The 20,682-nt window shown below is 37.4% G+C and overlaps 1 protein-coding gene across 17 annotated transcripts in view; it reads left to right on the plus strand.

Moving 5' to 3' along the window:
* DPH6 (diphthamine biosynthesis 6) overlaps positions 1 to 20,347 on the plus strand; it is a 204,941-nt gene extending 184,594 nt beyond the window's left edge. For 6 of the 17 annotated variants that reach the window (XM_054068070.1, XM_009567261.2, XM_054068084.1 and 3 more), the window contains 2 exons: positions 15,058 to 19,563; positions 19,891 to 20,347. In XM_054068070.1, the coding sequence (XP_053924045.1) occupies positions 15,058 to 15,173 (116 nt within the window). In that variant the 3' untranslated portion in view covers positions 15,174 to 19,563; positions 19,891 to 20,347. The remainder of the gene's footprint in view (positions 1 to 15,057; positions 19,564 to 19,890) is intronic. The other 11 variants (XM_054068076.1, XM_054068077.1, XM_054068075.1 and 8 more) reach the window with 11 other exon arrangements.
* Positions 20,348 to 20,682: the final 335 nt, after the last annotated feature.

Below are 20,682 nucleotides of genomic sequence, written 5' to 3' on the forward strand. Positions count from 1 at the left end.
GATGTGTCCAATGATTAAGACCCCAAGGATTTGGTTGATAGAATAATCTGCATTTCTAAAGAAAAAAATAAGCAGTAGGGTATTTAATTCTTTGAAAGAAAAGTTATGATGCATGTCAAAGCATAGCACTGACTTATGGTTTTGAAAATAGTATCTGCAACTTGCTTGTCCATTGGCTGGTGCACTCCTATATCTGTAATGTACAGTCTTGATCTAATAAGTGCTAATTATGCAGTTGTTTATCAACTCATTTGAAACATCCTGAAGTTCAGTCTAGCTCAGCAAATTGCCGTGCTTAAGGCTTTTTTACATTCTAGGAAATTATAATATCCCCAGAAGGCGAAGAATTAATAATAAAAATCCTCTTTTGTAAAAGATTATCATTGCAGAGCAAATGGAGCAGATCTTCCCTATCTTAGTGCATTTAATATTCTCATTTTTATCTATGAAAGTTTGATGGAAAGACTATGTGGGGATCACAGTTTTATTAACTTGTTAAGAGACAAATTTACTGAACCGGTGCAGCATATTGATTTCAGTGTCAGCTATATGGAAAAGCAGCAATAGTAATGGATGACTTCTAGACATTTCCATATGGAAACTAGCCCATTCTTTAGACATTTTGTGATCTTGATTTATCTGTTTAGGCTGGCATTAAGGAATTAGTGATTAAAATTGCAAGGATGCTTTCTCGTTCAGTACTTTTAAGTTTTCCCTGCCTTCCAAATGATTTCTTCCTAAAATGCCCACTCTTATTCAATCCTTTGTAAAGTATTACAGAAGAAATCCACGGTTTGTCTCTTTCTGTTGAAAACAATATTCTCACCAGTAGATTTCAGGTTTGTTAGGCAATAAAAAGAAACATGCAGCACGTTTTTGATCAGTTATAAAGCATTATTCAACTGATCAAGTATGCAACCATCTCTGGCATGGAACAGCTTAATATAGTTCTTAAAATCCACCATACAATACAGACGGTTTGATCTAATTATCTCTGTAGTTACAAACTTACAAAGGTATATATCATACCTACTATATTTAATGAGAAAGGTAGCTGCCAAATTAAACTGATTTGCTGCCTCTATGTACTTTTTTGAAGCTTCTTAAGCATAACAATCTTCCAAGTTTTATTTTTTGCTTTATATTTTGGGGGAAAAACTTGCTTTTTTAAGCTAGGAGGCCAATGCTGGTTTTATTTCCATTATACATTTGGGCATTGCATGATTCAAGCCTTGGATAAAAAAAGATCTCTGGGAGTATGCAGACATCTGCAGCCCTTCACCCCACAAAGTAAGTGATCCATGTAGACAAGGGCTGAAATCGTAGCAACACGATTCAGAAACTGATCTTCATATATCTATGCTTTCATCATATTCTTGAACAAATACTCAAGTTTGCAAGTTTATTTTGCAGCTGGCTATGTGGATCTCTTAGAAGCCACAAGCTGATTTCTACTAAGAAATCTTAATTAACTAGGCAAAGATCCTTTGTACTAGCAGCATTAAGACTACACAGTTGAGTGATTTACAGGAATTAATTATGTATTTTTGTGGCCAAGCCTTCAGAAATATCTTCTGGAGGTTTTCATCAGGCCTGGTCTGAGAAAATGATATGTTTTACCTCTTAAGGTATATGGGATACTTTCTTTTCTATTAGAAGTCTCAGCACGGAGGAAGAGGGTTCCTATGATGCATTTTGTGCAAAAAATTATTTACTGCACTAGATGATAAAGAAACTGCACCACAGCTAGTTGAAGTTTTTATCCTAAGTTTCAAAAATATAGTTACTCCAAAAATAGAAATAAATGTAGCATTTCCAAGTCAGTAAAATTTAATTCTGACATAAATTTAGATCAAAGTTTATTATTTATATGTATGTTATCAGCTAAGGAGTTTTAGAAGGAGCACTCTTGTATGTTCTTGTGGATATACAGTGACCGACTTTGTAGATGTGGACAGAACTCTGTCTGTGAAAGTATGTAAAGGGGTTCTGTAACGTAACACATAGTTTAAAAGAGTCTTATTGAGGGAAGCATTGAAGCAGCATCTTTTACATGAGCTCTCAGACCCAGTAAGGCAGTAACAATTATTCATCAGGCGATCTCAAAGCATTTCACAAAGGCAGGAAAGTATTTTTTCTATTATAAAAACTGGAAGTATGAAATGTGGAGATAGATTTCATATGAAGCATCAAGAATTGCAGTTGCTCAGAAACACAAAAGTCAGGCACAAAGGTTCTGCCTGAATGTTAAGGAGACACCTGTCTTTACAGCACTAGAAACCCTTGAAAGATTAAGTAAAGCATAGCTCTGTACATATTGTTGAAGCCAAAAGAAGTTGCCCGAAGAATTCCAGTGGCAGTGGCAGAGCTGGCAGTGGCATTCCTGCCCCGTGGTTCTTTATGCTAGGTCCTTTCCCCTTGACCACTGCTTCATCAATGCATTGTCTGAAATGTGAAGTTGGTGTTGGTTTTCCTATATCAACATTAAAATAACAGGTAAGGAGAACTGAATATGAAGAGGAGTGCTGACAAGATGCGCTGTATGCAAGTGAGCCGGAAACACATTATGACACATTCAGAACTTGGAGACTGAATTACAGTTTTAGTAATCATCAGTTTCCCTTCTTCTCTGTCATTTCTTTATTTAATATAATGCACGGAAGAGACTTATGGTGCAAATTTTATAAGCTTGCAATAAAAATACAACAACTGATGTATTAAATTATTTAAGTTATAAACCATTGTAAAAAGCAGAAAAAGTTATATCGACGTGAAGCCAGAAAAAATTATTGTGATGGAGTATAAAATATATTGTGCTGATTACTACAGAATTTTTTCCCAGTTTAGCATGTTGTAAATCTTTGGTTGGCCCTAAGACTGAAACTGTGAGTAGATTTTTCTAAAAGATTGTGGCAAGTGGTTTAAGAAAAATGAAGCTAAAATCAGATTTATCATTTAAAAACAAATCAGTAAAAATATGGCAGCAAACAAAAAATAACTAAAAAGTCAAAGGAGAGAAGAATGGTGGCAAAGTGAAGGACTGATGAATTTAAACTTCCAGATTTCCCCTGAGAGAAAGCTAGAATTCTGGATGAATAAATCATTTTTATATTTTAAGCAAGTAGATATTTTGTTTATTCTTTTCTTCTGTGCTTTAATAGAAGAGATGTGCCAGTAACTTTGAATCTGGCAGCATTGACATTAGAGCATTTCAAAGCACTGGATTTACCCAAATTAGTTGTTAAAAGTGGAAACATTCACAGGACACAAATATAATGATGTGAAGTTCTAACTATACATTATAAGATCCAGTTAATTTTCTTTTCTTCTGCTTCTTCACTCTTGGTAAGTCACAATTGAAATGATTATATGATTATGATATTCATAATTATCATTATTAATAAAATAATAATGATGATCCTTTAGCATTTTCATGTTTCACCTTTTTTGTCTTACCAGATTTTTTAAGGCTTTAATGAGCCAAAGTCTTCTTGTGGCAGGTTGTAGATGAGTTTTCTTTGCCCTGAAAAGTAATTTGGCAAAAATGCAGGTAGGCTGAGCATATTTTTTTGCTTTCCTTTCTACAAACATGTGCTTTCTGCAGAAAGAAAAAAGAGGTGATGACCTGATTCTAATGAATCTTCATAACAGTGATGTAATCTAAAAACAGTGATGTAATCTCTAAAAAAGAGAAGCCTTTCAAAACAAAAACAAAACCCAAAAAACTATTCATTCATCTAACGTAGTGTAGAAAATACTGGAAAGACTAATCCAGGGATGATGTTCCAGGAGAGGAGTGATGCTCTCTGAATAGATGTTGATGGCTTTCTCTAGCTTGTCCTTCTCACTACCGTGTTCTGCAATGCAGTGTGCATGATATTCCCTGACAAGTAAAGGCCCATGGCATAAAGTATCAGTGTTGACCAAAGACAGGTCTGTGTGGGCATCTTTGCTTTCCTTTGAAATTGTCATCTCTTCTTGAACAATTTATTTCCCTCCAGGAGTACTGCAACATTGTTAAAACCAGATCTCATAGCACAGATCACTTCTTTAAAACAGAAAGAGGCACAAGGATAAATCAAAAGCATGTATCGTTGTGCCTTATAGATTGGCCTTCTGTTTGTAGGAAAGATAAAGGTCAGCCTTCCATCACTTGCTCTTCATGTTTCTTAAAAGTGGTTAAAGCATCACATCCATTTTCCTTCTGAGCATTTTCAATTTCATTAATCCAGTATATTTTGAGCTAACATAGTTTTTGATGGAGATGTGGCTTAAGGCTCCAGAAGCAGAAATTCTTGCTGAAAGAGCCAGCATTCAAGCAGAGGGAATCATCGGTGCTGCTCACTGGTGACCGGTGGATGCTGGCCCACCTCGGGGGACCTGGGACCCCTAAGCAATAGGCCAGATCTGGGCAGCATTTCCATTCACCGCTGGGATGGGCTGTGTACTTTACCCACCTGTCACCCACGTGGCTGTAAATCACAAAACATATAACAGTTATGGAAGGCAGTGCAATTTGTATAATTCTAAAAGGGCTTCCTGAAAAGCTTTTTTTAAAAACAGATATTTAGACCCAGGTATTTTGGTGATAAAACATTCTTCTTGTTCCTATGTATTTGTGTGATGATTTAACGTTTCAACAGCTGTTCGTGAGGCACTGTGATATAAAATAAATAATAATATTTATTCAACCATCATAAGGCAGTTGGGGTTATTGCCCCTTGACAGAGGTGACAGGCTATTTTGGCATAAAGCCTACAGGTTACTTTCAAACGTTCTGTAAACCATCTCAGCTGTTGATCTTGGTGGAAGAATGCAGAGGCCTCTGAGCAGTGAAGCTGTCTGGTGGCAGAGCAGTTGTAACACACGCAACAGGGCTCTTCTGGGTTTGAGATTTTAACTCCCAGAGAACCAAACACACTGCAAGCGAAGGGGTAATTCCATTCTTGGCTACTATATTGTTCGTTAAATGCACTCACAGTGGTGTGTTCTCAAGAAGAAGAAGAGGTGGGTCAGAATTTGGAGTCAGTTGTTGGCTTTTCCACAAATTGCCCTGAGAAATCATGTAATTTTGGCAGTTTTCTATGACTCGGTTTCCTACCTGTGCTCCTTTCCTTTTTCAGCTCCCTGTTTTTTTGTGTTGATGGTAAACTCTTTGTGGTAGACTTTGTCTGTTATTTAGTGTTTGTTCAGTGCCTGCTAAGATGATACATAAATCTTGCTGAAGGCTTTTATAAATTATGCAGTTAATAACTTCAAGTTGAGCAAAAATGACTTGCAGCTCACATCACTGTGTGGCCAACTTTCAGACCCTTTTTCTTTCATTTTACTGTCAGTTGACACAGTTGAATGACTCTCCCCGTCTCCTGTTCCCAAATCTGTAACAAAGCTATGAGCTCATATTACACAGGAAGAACCAGCAGTGAGATTTATTTGTCATCCTTGGAGGCCATGAAAAGGAAAAAAAGACTTTCATCTCTCTCCTTTTCTTCCTTGACTGTAGAGAATAAGAGGCTACTGAGATCTTGGGTGTCTGCCATACAGGATAAAAATCCAATTAATGTAAATCTGCCAGATCAAGGGGAGGTAGTTGTGTGGCTATCAAGAGCCCACAAACTGCTGGGTTGATCAGCAGTAACCTCCAGCAGCATGATTTTCCCACTAAAACAGAAGCTGGGTGTTGTTCCACCTCTAAATTAGCCTGCTGCAGCTAATTTTGCATAAGTTGTCAGGTGCAGCAATAATGAAATTTTAGTAATTTTTAACCTCAGGATAAAAGGCAGTGAATGCCACAACCACTCTTTGTTATGTCTTCCAGGCAGCTTTGATTAAACTGTGGTGTGAAGCCAGACCTAGATCAATATGAATGATCTTCATTGACCTAATAATGTATTTAACATATTTGGTGCACTTTTGCCTGGTTTTGTTACAATACGTTGTTTACATTAGTGCAGCTGATCAATTTAACATTTCAGAGCTCTTTACAATGGTAAACATCTAGAAATAACCTCATTAGTTTGCACGTTATACTATATATAAATATGTAATCTTCTGTGCAAGTTCCTTGGCAGGTGTAAATTAGCATAGCTGCAATTTACAGCAGTTGAGAATCTGGCCTAGAAACTGAAAATACTTATTCCATCAGTATTATTTCAAATGATCACAGCCTAACTTGACATAAAGCAAGGACCATATGATCTTCTCCATACCCAGTGTAAAGATGCTTACCACCAACTCTTCTCAAAATCTTTTCTGTTCTTTGTAGACTAGATCCTCCACCAGCAGATGCACCTGGTGTCCACTAGTTGTATAAATATCTCTTCATGGTTGGGCCTTTTGAATGCAATATGTCTAATCAGTAATTTCTTAAACCCCTTAGTTTTGGAGACTATTTAGCAGATTTGAATAAAGGAACAAATGTGGAAGCTGTACTGAACATATCATTTGAGGATGTCAAAGCACTTAACAAACAACCAAGTCTATGTGTAATTACTGAAGGACATATTTGCCTCAGTATGTCTCATGACAGCTTCTTAGAAAATATAGTTAAGTGAATTTAACACTTGTGAAAGGTGCCAGACTGACAGGCCCTGGAGATAAAAGTTCTTGAATTACCAGCAGGCACAGCCAAGCTTCCCACACACACTGCCCCATCAGTGTCCCCAACCCTACCTGGAGGCACAGTGACCAACTGTCCTACAGTTTGCAAATCTGAGCCATCTCGTGCTCTTGGACTATGGGCCAAGAGTCAGTAGATGTAATGTGACCTAAAGGTGAGAAAGCAAGTTTCATAATTACTGCCCAGGTACTGTTGCAGTTGATCATTTCCACACCAAATTTTCAATTAATCTCGAAAAAAGAAAAATCATGAAAGTGTACATTTATCTGATTTTGCGTACAACAGAAAAGGTGTATGTGAGCCTCTACTGAATCCTGCAATTTTATTGGTCTGTATACACACAATCAGATGACTATATGAGCAAACAACTGCTTGCATATACTGTGAAGTGCGCTTTTAGATGCCTTTTGAAAAATGAGTCCTTACTGTTTCATATGTTTGTAATAATCTGTCTCCATTTGTAACTCATCCCTGCTTGGTGTCATTCCAGGCCATCCTCCCCAGAGTTTTTGAACACAGCTGGCATACAAGTTCAATAACCATCCACCCCTTTGAGAGACTGCATTGTTAACACGGTTGAAAGATAGCACACAGGGAAAATGGGCTCATGATCTTTGCACTCTGTCATGGTTTTAGAAAAAGCACAAGTTCCTCCTTGAGTAATTGTACTCTGAAAGTTCAGTCCTCAGTTCTCTTTGAAATTATATTTAGATCTCACTGTACTGGAAGGACATACTTAAGTGTTTCTTTATTTAGTGCAGAAGGTTAATGACATTTTAAACAGAAGTGCACATTTATAACCTTATATAGGCTGATTCTCAACCTGTATGTAGGACATAGCTAAAAACAGAACACTGGAAAACACAAAGCCATGAGTTTTCATGCTCGGCTATTTTTCTAAACTATAGCCGGCAGCTTGAAATAATTGTTATGGAAGCTAAATCTTAATTCTTTCTACTGAGAAACAGCCATAACTAATGCACAGAAGAGCTCAGCAACATTTGTTTATCTTTAAAAGAGTCACATTTCTTTCTGTGACTTGCTGTTGATGCGCACCATAACATACCTAATTTGACTGTTACTGTGTATACTCTGGAAGGTAACATCTATATATTCGGAGTTAAGTGGTGTATGATTGTCTTAGGGATGGCATTTGGGATTGAAATTGTGAATTGTTATAAATATCAGTATAAAACCTCATTTGATGATTATGATTGCCTGAGTTGCTTACCTCCTTAGCAGTCCTGGTGCATCTGTCACATTGTACAGCTTTAGGAAGAGTTCATACCAGCTCTCTGACTTAGCTGAAGTTTAGATTTCAGAATCTGGGAGGAAGTCAGGAGAGAACGTATACTGCAGATAGTGTGTTTTAAGATGGTAGTATCCATAAACTCTGCTTAAATATTTTACCTCATCCAACCTCAGTTCTGTGCAGGCTGTCTGCTGGAAAAGAGATGGATCATTTTAGATGGATCAACCCCCTTCTCCTTCACGGGTTTGTTCTCTTTAGAACGTGATTTCATGTTTTGTCTAACCTAGTTTCAAAAATCCAGTGCAGCTGAGTCAAGTTCTGGTTTGGACTGTTGTATTTGCATAGTACACCAATGTTATTTTGATTTCAATCATTTTATTACATAGTTCCTAATTCTTCCTACTTCATGTTACAATATCAGCTTCAATTTGCTACCTACTACCCGCATGTACCACTAAATTTTTGTTCATCAACCACCTTTTTAAGATTTTTGAGCAAGTAGCTGGACTTTTGCTTGCAGCACAGCAAAAGGCTTTTCTTATCTGCTACTAAGATGGGAGGCGGGGAATGCCAGGGACTACCTATCACAGAATCACAATACAATAATCTACTCCCAGAAAAATGCAGAGGAAGGGACACAGACATTTTACTGTTTTTCCAAAGAGTATGCTTCAGCACCACTGAAAACATTATTTAGAATCAAAGGCTTCCTAAAGTTTACTTACCCCATTCTGAAGCTCCAAGGATGTGCCTCAGTTCATTAGTTTGAAAACTCTTTATAGATATGAAGTATTATTTTTAATTTTGTTTAGGAAGGACCAGAAATTAGAATTCCACTTCAGGGAAGGAAAGGAGAGAGTTTCTTTCATGACTGAGTTAAACAGAAGCCCTAAGAAGAATAGAAAGGGGTTGGTTCATTCCCATCTTCATGCAACTTGAATTACAGGGTTTAGTAAGTGAAATGGATCATAAGATAAACCCTGCAGAGTCCAGAAAGCTCTAATTAACGCCCACAGCAAGTAACTTTTCTGCAATTGGTCTTTAATCAAACTTTGTTCTGAAAACAAAACAAGGTATTGTGGCAGCTTGATAAAAGAGATGCATTGCCAAGGCTGACAGGCCTACAATCAAACCAGCACTAAAAATAACTGTTTTGTCTACTAATTTTCTTTCAGATGCTAAAAAAAAATGCAATAGCTACAGTATAAAAAAACTTCCATAGATACTCAGTCAAGTGACTCAGCTCTAGAAAAGTGAGGTTCCTGTAAATGTTAATGTCCTCCCTGATTATGTGAGCCCTCTTTCCTTCCCACACCCTCCCATCAAAGCAGAGGAACAACAGAGATTTTGGTGAGGCTGAGAGGGAAAGAGGCAACTTCTGGATTTCTTCAAAGGTGGTCATTTGAGGCCAGCTCTCCCTCTGCTCTTGCTGCTGGTAGCACAGAGTGCAGGAATTGACTCTCTGGTTTGGATTAAGATAAGCCAATCACACATCTTTCTTATCTCTCCCATAAACAGTAAGGTCCATGTGTGCTACCTTACACACTTGCAACTTCTCCTCACTGAGTGCAGGAGTTATTAGTAAGGCATGCAGGGAAACTCAACTCATTTTCATCTTCCTCTCAGCAGAAAGGCTTGCTGAGACTTTTGTAGGTACCTATCTAAGCCTACAGCAACTGTCATTAAGTTTTCACCACAGCCTGTGTAAAAACATTGCTAGAATTGTTTTGTTTTGGTTTTTTGGGGGGGGGGGTAGATTCCGAAGGGACAAGAACTCCACTCAACAAATGGGACTAGGAGGAAAATAAAATGTAGTCTTCCTGTCTTAGCAGGCTTTAGTCTCATTACAAGAAAGACATGGACCTGTTGAAACATGTCCATAGAGGGCCAAAAAATGATCAAAGAGATGGAACATGTCTCTTATGAAGAAAGGCTGAGAGAGTTGAGGTTCTTCAGCCTGGAGAAGAGAAGGCTCCATGGAGACCTTATTGTGGCCTTTCAGAACTTAAAGGGACCTTATAAGGAAGGTGGGAACAGACTTTTTGTAGGGCCCGTAGGAATAGGATAAGGGGTACTGGTTTTAAAGTAAAAGAACGTAGATTTAGACTAGATATAAGGAATCTTTTTTTTTATGGGGAGGGTGGTGAAACACTGGAACAGGTTCCCTGGAGCAGTGGTAGGTGCCCCGTTCCTGGAAACATTCAATGTCAGGTTGGACAGGGCTCTGAGCAACCTGAGCTAATTGAAGGTATCCCTGATCAATGCAGGCTATTTGGACTCGATGACCTTTAAAGGTCCCTTCCAATTAAAGCCATTCTATGATTCTATGACTAGTGAATGGTCTGCTGGGTGAAATGTTATTCTATTATCTGTCCCTACAACTCACAGTATTTTATGACCAAAATGATAGAGTCCTATCAGTCTGGATCCTAATAAACATATCCTTCACAGAAGAGGTTGCAGTCATCTCAAATGGCTCTTTGTTATGAGGGACAAGCTGAAAAAGGATGGCTAACATTTGCTTTACAGCATTCAGTCCAGGCTATACATTTATCTCTTATGTGATTACTTGAGAAAGGCATTTTCATTGCTACAAATAAAACTAGTTTGGTGCAAGAAGCAAGAAGCCTTTCAGTATAGATGGGTCCATACATGCAAGACTAACTGCAATGAAATGTGATGAAGCCTTGAAGATACATTTTTATGAAAGAATCATTTACAAATACAGACTTGTGCAGATCTGAGTGGTTATTTTAACATCTGACCAGACATCTGTTTGTAGACACCTGAGTTCCAAATGCAACTGCATCTCCCTCTGTAATCAATGCCAGATTCTGTGGCATGTATACTCTACAAACAGGCCTGGAATGGTAAATCTGAGGGAGGGGGAAGTGCTGAAGTCTAAATTATGCCAATTACTTTTCAATTTTTTTTTAACAAATATTATTATGTATTTACTGTGCAACAGGGAAGCTCATTCATCAATTGTCGACTTTGAAGGAAGGGAGAGAAATCTAGACACAGCTTAAGAAATCTTCACGACACCGATTAGATTTTGAAAGTTATAGAGCAAAGAACACAGACTCTTAAAAACAGTTACATCCTGATCATCATTAGAAGTATGGAAGCTATCATTATCCTGTTATTATAAATAAAAACCAGACTGTAACTCACTGAAAACCAGAAGGACCAAGGGAAATTGGTGTAGCAACCAGGAATAATAATAGGAACAGGTTGGCTTCCAAAGCAAGTTCCATATCCATCCTATTAAGTTTAGTAATTGTTTATTTGTTGTTTACTGGGCTTATTTTGGACAGAAAGGTATTGACTAAAATTAAGCAAGCCAGTTGTACAGGTTTGGTTTTAAAATATTATATTCCACTATATCATTTTGTATTAACTTATGTAAGAGTGTGGGGAAAATCCTGAACTCATTTCTCTGGCACATAAGCCTCATAAACAGCAGTAAAAGCAGATAATTTTTTGAAAGCATCTTTTCCTTCCTTGCTATGGTTATAAACCACAGAGACAGTCAGCTGGATGCTTAAGAAAGGGAGGAAAGATCTTTAGTTACTCGTGTTTCACCTTTTCATTGCTCTACTTGATCATTTAAGGCAGAGGTTTGTTCCAGACAGTTTTAATTAAACTATGCTGTGAAACTATATATAGATCAATGGAAATGATCCATAACAAGAGGCTAATTGTGTATTTAACAGTGTTCCGTCCATTTCAATCACCTTCTACCATTTCTGTGTCTTTACATTCATGTGGCAAAACCTTGGATGTGTATATGTATTTTTTAATCCATCTCATTAGTGACCATATGCTTTGGCTTCAAGGGAGACAAGAACTGTCTGCAATCTGCCAGGGATTTAGGGACATCAATAATTTGTGAATAGTCATGTTGGTACTGGTCGAAGGGTTAAGTGTTCTACACACCAGGGGCACATCTTTTGGGACTGGAACTCTGAGTCAACTGTTACGAACCTGATCCCCTGTGATGCATCTTTTCAAACTACATGCTGCATGTCAGATCTTCACAGCCGAAGCAGCGCAGCTTTATTAGCTCAGAGATTTAAATACCTGCTCTAAGCAATGTAACGATATCTTTTGGTTAAAAAGTGAAGGAAAGACAGTAGTTGTAATATGAAAGTGATTTTTTATGTACTGGGCTAAATGCAGTCTTCTGTTACCGTTGTCCTTTTTAATACGAGCTATTAGATTACTCCCCCCTTGCAAATATCCAGTGAAGCAAGAGTATGGCAGCAATAACAGGGACTTGATTTTGATAATGTCAGTGGATTCTGTAGCCTCACCTCATACTGCCTAAATCCTGCTGAAGCTAATGATAGCATAGATGTAAAAACTGTGTTCCTAATCATTTGGAATGACCCTTTAGGGGTTCTCAGGACGTTTTTGTACCTACTTTGTGTGAAAAGCACCTTTAAAACAATAACTTATGGTCTTAGACTGTGCCATGTTACATGGAAGGGCAGGTAAGTCAGCATGAGAGATAATCAAAGCACTGATCTCAGTATTCTGAGAGGAATGGCAGAAACAGATTGTAATGCTAGAATTTTTGGTGAGAGAGGGAAAGACACTGAATCGGTTTTGTTCATTTTAAGTTTTGGTTATTTCTATATCCCTCAGATGAACCCAAGTCAATAGAAAATACATAGCAGTGGAGAAAGATGCTCCATATGGAGCCTCTACACTGAACTTCTGCCGATAATTTGGGAGATGGGGATCCATCTTAACATCAACTTTTATAAGTATGGCATCCAACTGAGCAAACATTTCCCTAAGTGATGTAAAGGAAAGAAAATTTTTAAATCCTTGTATTCAAATAGTTGCATAGTTCAGAAAGCACTCATAACTGAGGCTCTTATTTATCAAAAGCAGTTTGCATGAGTGAAAAAATATAGATTGTGTCACATCATTGAAAATTTACAATTGGTATTGGAGGATTTAGAGTAACTTCTTGTAGCAGGTAAAATTTATATTTGTTAGCCTTTTGACTGCGTCAGCTGTGTTTATATAGGCTGACACAGATTTACAAATTGTGCATTGTCTTTTGTGGAACCTTAGAGAACAATTTTACTGTTTCAGAAGACCCAGTCTCCTCTTTTCAGGGGAAATCTGCATGAGCAGACTTTTGTGCACAATTTTTAAATCTATAAAGATGCAAGTCTAAGGTAGAATGTTTTTGTATCAACCCATTTGATTTATAATAGAACATCTAGAGACATACATCCCAGATTTTCATCCACATTTCAATTATATAATACATGTAGGCTTTGCTGCAGCAGTTTCCACTTGTAATAGAAAAGGCAGTGGTCTTTTGGAAAGGTGGCCGTGTCTGGCAATCACAAGTCCACTAGGGTATGTTCAAATGTAACTATTTATGGCTGGTTTGGCCATATCGAGAAAAAAAAAAAAAAAAAACCAAAAAACCAAATAACAAAAGAATGGAGTTATATGTTCGGATAGCCTCTCTTTCAAATTATGTCTTTGAAAGTAATACCTGGGTTTGTTGTGCTATCTTTTAGCACTGTTTCATAGCTTTTACGCCTGGGGAAAAAAACTTAAAGACTAGAATTGTATTTTTACAATTTCAATTGAGGAAAAAAAAGGGAAATGTAATTTTAATAGGGTGGAATTGGTGACTTTTGAGGTGGTTTACCTTTATGCATTTCTACTTAACGCCTTCTGAGCCAACGTAGCTATAAACTTTTCTGAAGTCAAAGTTTAGAATCAAAATGTTAGCTGCTGCTTAACTATTAGGTCACTGCTGAGTATCTGCATTACATAGACTGAGTCCCTTTTTACACACAACATGAAGAAGTCTTTTGACCTTTGAGGTGACTGTTGATCTTTGGCTCACTCTTCTCTGTTTTCACCTCTAATGTCAATGATATTAATACAAAAGAAAGTTGGCAGAATTTCAGAAGACTGGTACTGTCTTTGCAATAACTCATAGATAGCACTGCCATTGTTATATTAATTTACGCTACTGCTTCCAGGTAATGAGAGAAGAGTTTTGACTTCAGTGAATATATTTGCAAAATTCCTGCTTTATCTTGGATGAGGAAATAGTTTGACTGAACAGCCTATTCACAGTTTTCACAGGGAGTGACACCAAAAAAAAAAAAAGCCTTGACAGTCTTCAAGTTCTGCCCTATTTACATCCTCTTTAGCCAAGATTGCTTACTGTTACAAAGAATTGCCATAATTACAGAAGCTGCAGATAGAAATAACTTATTAAAACCAAACCCCATGCAGGCCATATGTTACCATTAGGAAACCGTCTTTTGTAGGGTCATTTGGAGGTTTATTTTTGGTAGTCTTCTTTAAGGCTTCTATGTGACAGGATTTCTGGCATGTCCATTAAGGAGGTTGCAACATGACCAGAAACATCTTGATGCCGAGTTTAAATTTTTCATTCCTTGGTTTTCTTCCATGTTCTCCTAAACAGATCTTCTCCATTATTAACTCTATTCCTATAATTGACTTTACATTTACAAATTTCCACCACGCATACCAGTCCCTTTAGAGCTCCTGATAGCCACAATTTGTATTTTTAGCAGTCTGAATCTCTCTGTAATTCTAGATATGCAATCATATATGTTGCCATCCTTGTACTTTCTCCATATCTTCCATGTGACATACTTCCATTGATTTCAAACGGAAATCATGTTCATAATCTTTTAAAAAACAGTCCACTTCAACTTTTAGTAGACTGATGTACCACAGGGGCACTTGAGAGCAGAATTTTGTTAACAGAGAACTACGTGCTGATCATCCAAATATGAAAAATTACAAAGAACTGAATTCCGACTGGCCTTCGTTTATTTTTACTACCTGCAGTGAGTTTCAGGTTGCTATATCTGTAATCAACAGACCACTCACTCACTCAATGTTGAGAAATACGCTTTTAACTGTTTCCCTGAATAATGGCCTTAGGCAGCACGTAAGGTTAATTTCTAATTAGTTGATGAGGAGGTGGGAGATGGTGATTCTTCCTACTATATGAAGTGAAAACTCAGGAGTTGCATTTCCCTTCTATTTGTTAATTGCTGCTACACAATAATTTTCAAAAAAAGTACTTAGAAATAATTTTTAAGCTATAAGACACAGTATAAAATGAGAAAAAGAAGATTCACTAATTGTTTTGTTTCTATTTCAGGACTGCAAGAATACCTGGAAAAATATTTGGGCAAGAAGACCCCTGCTCTCATTTTAGTACCTGTGGTGGATTTACCTGGCAAGGAAGTTATTCATATAACGTGCTGGCTATGCTAGCAGTTCAGAAGAGATGAGTTGATATCAAAACACACATTCCATCCAGGAAAGGGCAAAGAAAGGAATTGATCATAACTGTGTTGGATACTTTCATTAAGCCATAATGTTTGATTTAAGCAAAGTCATATTTAGTTTGTTAATGATGCCTCATGATACATGACAAGAGTCAGCTTTGTATGAACAATAAAAGTTTCTTTTCAAAGCTTTTTTCTTATTTATTTTTAGGTACATTCTGGTAATAGCAGGTGGCTTTTGGAAGATGTCAGTGGCTCTGATCACATCAGTTCTTTTGTTTGATATATTTAGGCCCGGTTAAAATAAACTGATTATAACTTCAGATCTTTTGGGTGGAGTTGAAATCAGAACTTCAGCTTCAGTACTGTTTAAAGACTTGATTCTTTTCAATTCTATGCTGAATTTACTGACTTCTGGCCAACCCTTGAAGACTTGATTTGTGGCCAGATTTTAAACTTTTGTTGCACTGGAGATGAACTATTTAGAAGATAATTCTTCAGGATGCACATTTAACCAAACTGAATAATGGGTTTATGGCCAGACTGTAGGATTTACTATCCTGCTTTCTGAGGCAGCAGTGGGCATCCTCGTGCTTTACATCTAGTAGGTAGCTCTTATTAAAGAGCCACCAGTATTCCTCAGGGCTTCAGTCTTCTCCAGAAAATCCACAGAAGTTTTACTACTGCTTTCATTAAAACAGGCTTAGACACATAGGTGAGGCTCCTATTGATTTCATTGCAACTGTTATTTTAACTAATAACACGATATAAGATCAGTATAGGAGCGAAAGCCTTTTGGACTTTGCTTGAGGCAGTGATGCACTGTAGAGAAATCTTGTTTTCAGACAAAGGCTATAAAATCAAACCTTCCAAAAACAGTGTTAAACTTTTGCCTGTGTTCTCCATCTATATATTCTTCTTGCTTTGCATCCAGTCTGTGAGCACTGGAGCTCCATGACCAGCACTCCAGTTTTCCTTCTCTTACACTGGTATATATAAGAGAGAACTCCACAAAAGTCAGCTGTGTGGCAATAAGTTTACATTGGGGTGACTAAGAGGTGGACTTGCACTCCAGCTTTATTTTCTTACCCTCTGATGGGTGTTTTGCGTGTCCAGCCTGTTATGCTGATTATTACTTGAAAAGAGACTGTAGGATGTCATTGTTCTTACAAGTACAGCAAGTAATATAGCAGAGCTGCCATCCTCTTTAGGAGGAACTATTTTTTTCAGTTATTTAACTGTTTTTAGAAAGGGGAAGGAAAAGAGCTTTTTATATACCAGTGTCTAAATACATGGATGCATTAAATTAAATTTCTTAAGAGAAAATGGAAGAATCTCTTAACGATACATGAATTCAGTAGCATTCGGCAGCATTTTTAGGTTAGACTTAAACATATTTGATCCTTACTCTTTCCCACAATCAGAAAAGAACTTGTTAATATCTGAATGTACCTGGTTTGTCTGAATACAGCTCTTTTTGAAAGCTAAATAATTTTCTTACTTCTCCCTGGAAATTTTTTTTTTCAGTGTGGAGTGCCCACAGACCAGAGAGACAAGTTGGAATGAAACAGGAAAAAAGAAGCAGACATTACTTCCAGAGAGATAAGGACAAAGCTTAATTTTTCATAGACATATATGGAAGCCAAGTAGATGGCATAAGTTTGACTATGTCTCCTGTAGCAGTCATTTTTTCCATAATGAGTCTAAAAAAGATACCCAAACATGTTGATCTTGGCTTTTGTGCTATATGCACTGCATATTTTAAGGTGGCAGGAGATTTACTCCTAAAGAAACCAGCTTTTTTACAAGTTTTCCTGCAAGATTCGTGACTCAAACTATCTTTCATTTTTCATTGCATTGGCCTGAAAAAGAGTGTGATAATTTGTTTTTTTTCTCAACAGAAAGAAAACATTTTCCTTTTTTGAGTCAACTAGAACTTCAATGGGTGTACTTTGTGAATAGCTAAAAAAAGAACAGTTTGCTGACTTTCTCTCCTTGAGAGGCTTCATATAGCTCCTAAGCGGTGTGTAACTGTAAGCTGGGTCTGCAGTGTTTTAAGTATGAATAAGGCAATTTATTTAACATCGATATGCAAGGTAGGTGAGTAAAGCGCTGCTCCATATAATGACCTAAGACTTCTATAATGAAAAGAAATATCTAAACACCGTTTTATCTGCCTCATGCTGCTGTACTTTCATCAGAATTACTGGATCCTACTGTGAATAAGTTGTTTCACAGAGCCCTTTCTCACTTTCTTTGTAACTAAAGTGCTAGCTAATGAGAGGAGCTGGGGAGATGGATGTGCACACACACATATACACGTGTTTTAGTGAAAAGAGGGACAGACAGCTAATACTCAATACCTATAGACACAGTGTTTGTTGGTTTTCTTTGTTTCCACAAAGAGCTTTGCTGAGTATTTAGCCAAACAGGTTTTGATCTTGAGACTATAAATTCATATACTGTGCTAAGATACTGGGTTTGAGGACTTTATATATATATATGTACGCAAGTTCTTCTGTTTCTCTGTTTTCTACTAAGCCTGCAGGAAAATGTTTTGTGTGCATGTTGTGACACAGAGTTGGCTGATCTACGTTCCAGCACTCAGAGCACCGAAGGGCTGTGTAATAGGTGGAAAAATGTCTTTCAAAAGGTAATTCAAGGTTTTAATCTTTCTTTTCTCTGCTGTGACAAGTTTTAGAATATGACTTTTTTTTTTCAAAGAGAAATCTGTGTCTTTATGTCTTGTTACACATTTCTGTCAGTGAAATTTTGTCTCCTGCCTCTTTTAAAGATCTCTGTATATCAATTTCTTGAAAGAATGTTAAAGTGAACTGACCAAATGGGACTGCAAGACCAAAACTGATTTAATTATCTTGTGTTTTACTCATTTCAAAACCCAATGATGGCTACAGCACCAGTGAGCCTTTACAATGCACATGGCTAAGCTGCTATAAAGGCACCAGAGCTGATCTTCCTAAATAGTCTTTTAAATGACATCGAGATATTTTAAGCATAGATTATTTAACTTTTTTTCCCTGTGAGCTTTATAGTTAGGTGATTCAGGAGCTGATTTGTTACACCAGATAGCGTTGGTGCATCTTTCCTCTTAGCCTTCAGAAGTGTGACGGCGTTGGAAGCAGGATGTCTCCTGAGTATTAAAGAGGTGATTTGAAGCAGCTCTTCTCCTTCAAGGACATCCTGTTCAATCCATTATCTCCTGTCTATGTGCAGTAGTCTAGTCTATCAAAATACAGTGATTGAATAAAACTTTTATTTCAAATAAATGAATGCATTGATTTAATAAAAGGTTTGTACTGCATGGTATAATAGTTCACTAAATGAACACTGAAATCCTAAAATACAGAAACTTTTCACATGTCCAAGTTAAATCTGTTACTTCTTTCAGGATGGGTTTGCTGAAGCAAACCTATTTTCTTCTGTTAAAGTAAATCTTTCCTGAGCTTTCTGAGTACTAACTGACACTTATTCTTTAAGTAACCTGCTTTTAATATTATAAACGTCTGGCATTGAGAATACATATTAAGATACTTGACAGTTTACTAATTTATGATCTCTTTACTTGTATTTTAATATTTTTGGCAAGCCAGCCTGTGTTGCTGTATTAGCCAAACATTCAAAATACAGACTTGAGATCTTGAAAGCTTCTTTTTTTCAACTTTCATCTGAACACTGAATATTTTTGAAATTTTAATTTTAAAAACCAGATTGGGTACCTGTGAACTGAACCCGTATGTTACATGCAAGTGCCCTTTTACTGATGACTCTCTACACATAATTTCTTGGCTTTGACTTTTGTTGGATTAATTTGTAGCTAGGTTTTGCCTGTGGTTTCCTGCTTTTCTCATATTTTAGAGCACTGTTTGCTTTTTCCCTATGTTCCCAAATAGCCAGGTTGTTCTGAAGATCTTCACTGGATATGCCACTGGCAGCAGTCTCCTTGTCACTGCCTTGACTCTTCATTTCATTTGCAATGTTTGAAAATCATTTCTTGGATATGTCTACTCATCCTCCATTTCCTATTATATTGCTATTTTGTGATTATATCATTTAATCCTAAATCACTTTGAAACGCTGTTTGCATAATTTAACCCAGTGGGCAAGACTTACTGCCCACAGTAAAAACAGGATGTGCTCAGAATAGGTCAGATTTCACTTTTGCTTTCCCCAGTTTTCAGAAATTCCTGCTTTTCTCTAGATCATACATATCTCCAGTTCAGAAGAAAATAATGCTTCAGAACAGAAAGATAAGCAGAACCAGATGCCCTGAAACAACAGCTGCCCTTATCAAGTAACCTGTTAGGGGACACCAGAGTCAGGAGACACAGGTTAGGATCGTGCTACCCCTTTGTTGGGTAAGTTTAAGCATATCCATTAGTATTCTTGTGCCTCTATTTCCATATTTGCGTCTTTGAAATAATGTTTTATCACCCTTGCATAGGTGTTGGCAAAGAGATGCTATGTTGTAGTCATACAACCTGCAATAACAAAAAGTTTAGACTGAGTGAGCAGCACACTAAAGTGTGAAAGGAATGTTGTAGTGGGAACCATAATGAATGTGATCACAGATACCGATTTGCATGAGCACAATCTGGAGAGCTTTTCTCTCAGCACACTGCCTGCAGCAGTCTCAGATCACAGGAAAATAATACATCTAGTAACATTAATGATACATTTTACAGCATGATTCATCCCTGACGATCCCGAAGTGCTTTACAAGTGCATTGCCTAAAATTTGCTTGGACCATTGCTGAAGACAGCCACACACACTGGAAGCCTCCTCTGCATGGCATGAATGGAGACGGGTATCTGCGGTTATGCTGATGGGAGAAGAACTCCTCTGCTCTCTGCAATTCCTCAAGTAGGAATTATTTGCTTTGGCAGAAGCATATTTAGCACAGAGAGACTTCAACCTGAAAGCCATCAGGCAGCTAGCATTATTACTTTCTGTTACTCATGAGAATTGTTCCACTTTAGATTTTGCCATGGTAGAAGGGAAAAATCCCTTTCCTGGGCTCCATCAGGCACCAATCTACATTCCCCTTCTGCAACTACTGCTACTGACAGCTGTTGACAGTGCTCAATAACCACAATGTCCTTGGCACATCATATTATTGCCATAACACCACTTTAAAAAGACCTTGTTTCTCAGAGAGAGAAGTTGTGATGTTGCATTAGGGGTGCAAGTTCATGCATCACATTCTCTGATTCCCATGGTTTTGTTGGTAGCTGCCTTGACAGCAGTGTATTTTGTTGCTTGTAGAAGAACAGGGATCCAGAAGGAAAAAAAAAGGTCTCTCAGATGTAAGAGTTAGCTTGTTGCAACAAAGTTCAGCCCTACTCCCACACAGACTTAACCATTCTGCAGCAAGACCCAGATACATGCAAATAGAGCCTTTCCCAACTGAACCAAATTTCTCCAGCTCTGGAGCTCGATCTGTTATGGTTCAAAGCAGGAGGTGTTAAATTATATG

This window comes from Cuculus canorus, chromosome 5 (genome assembly GCF_017976375.1).
Source record: "Cuculus canorus isolate bCucCan1 chromosome 5, bCucCan1.pri, whole genome shotgun sequence".
NCBI lineage: Eukaryota > Metazoa > Chordata > Aves > Cuculiformes > Cuculidae > Cuculus > Cuculus canorus.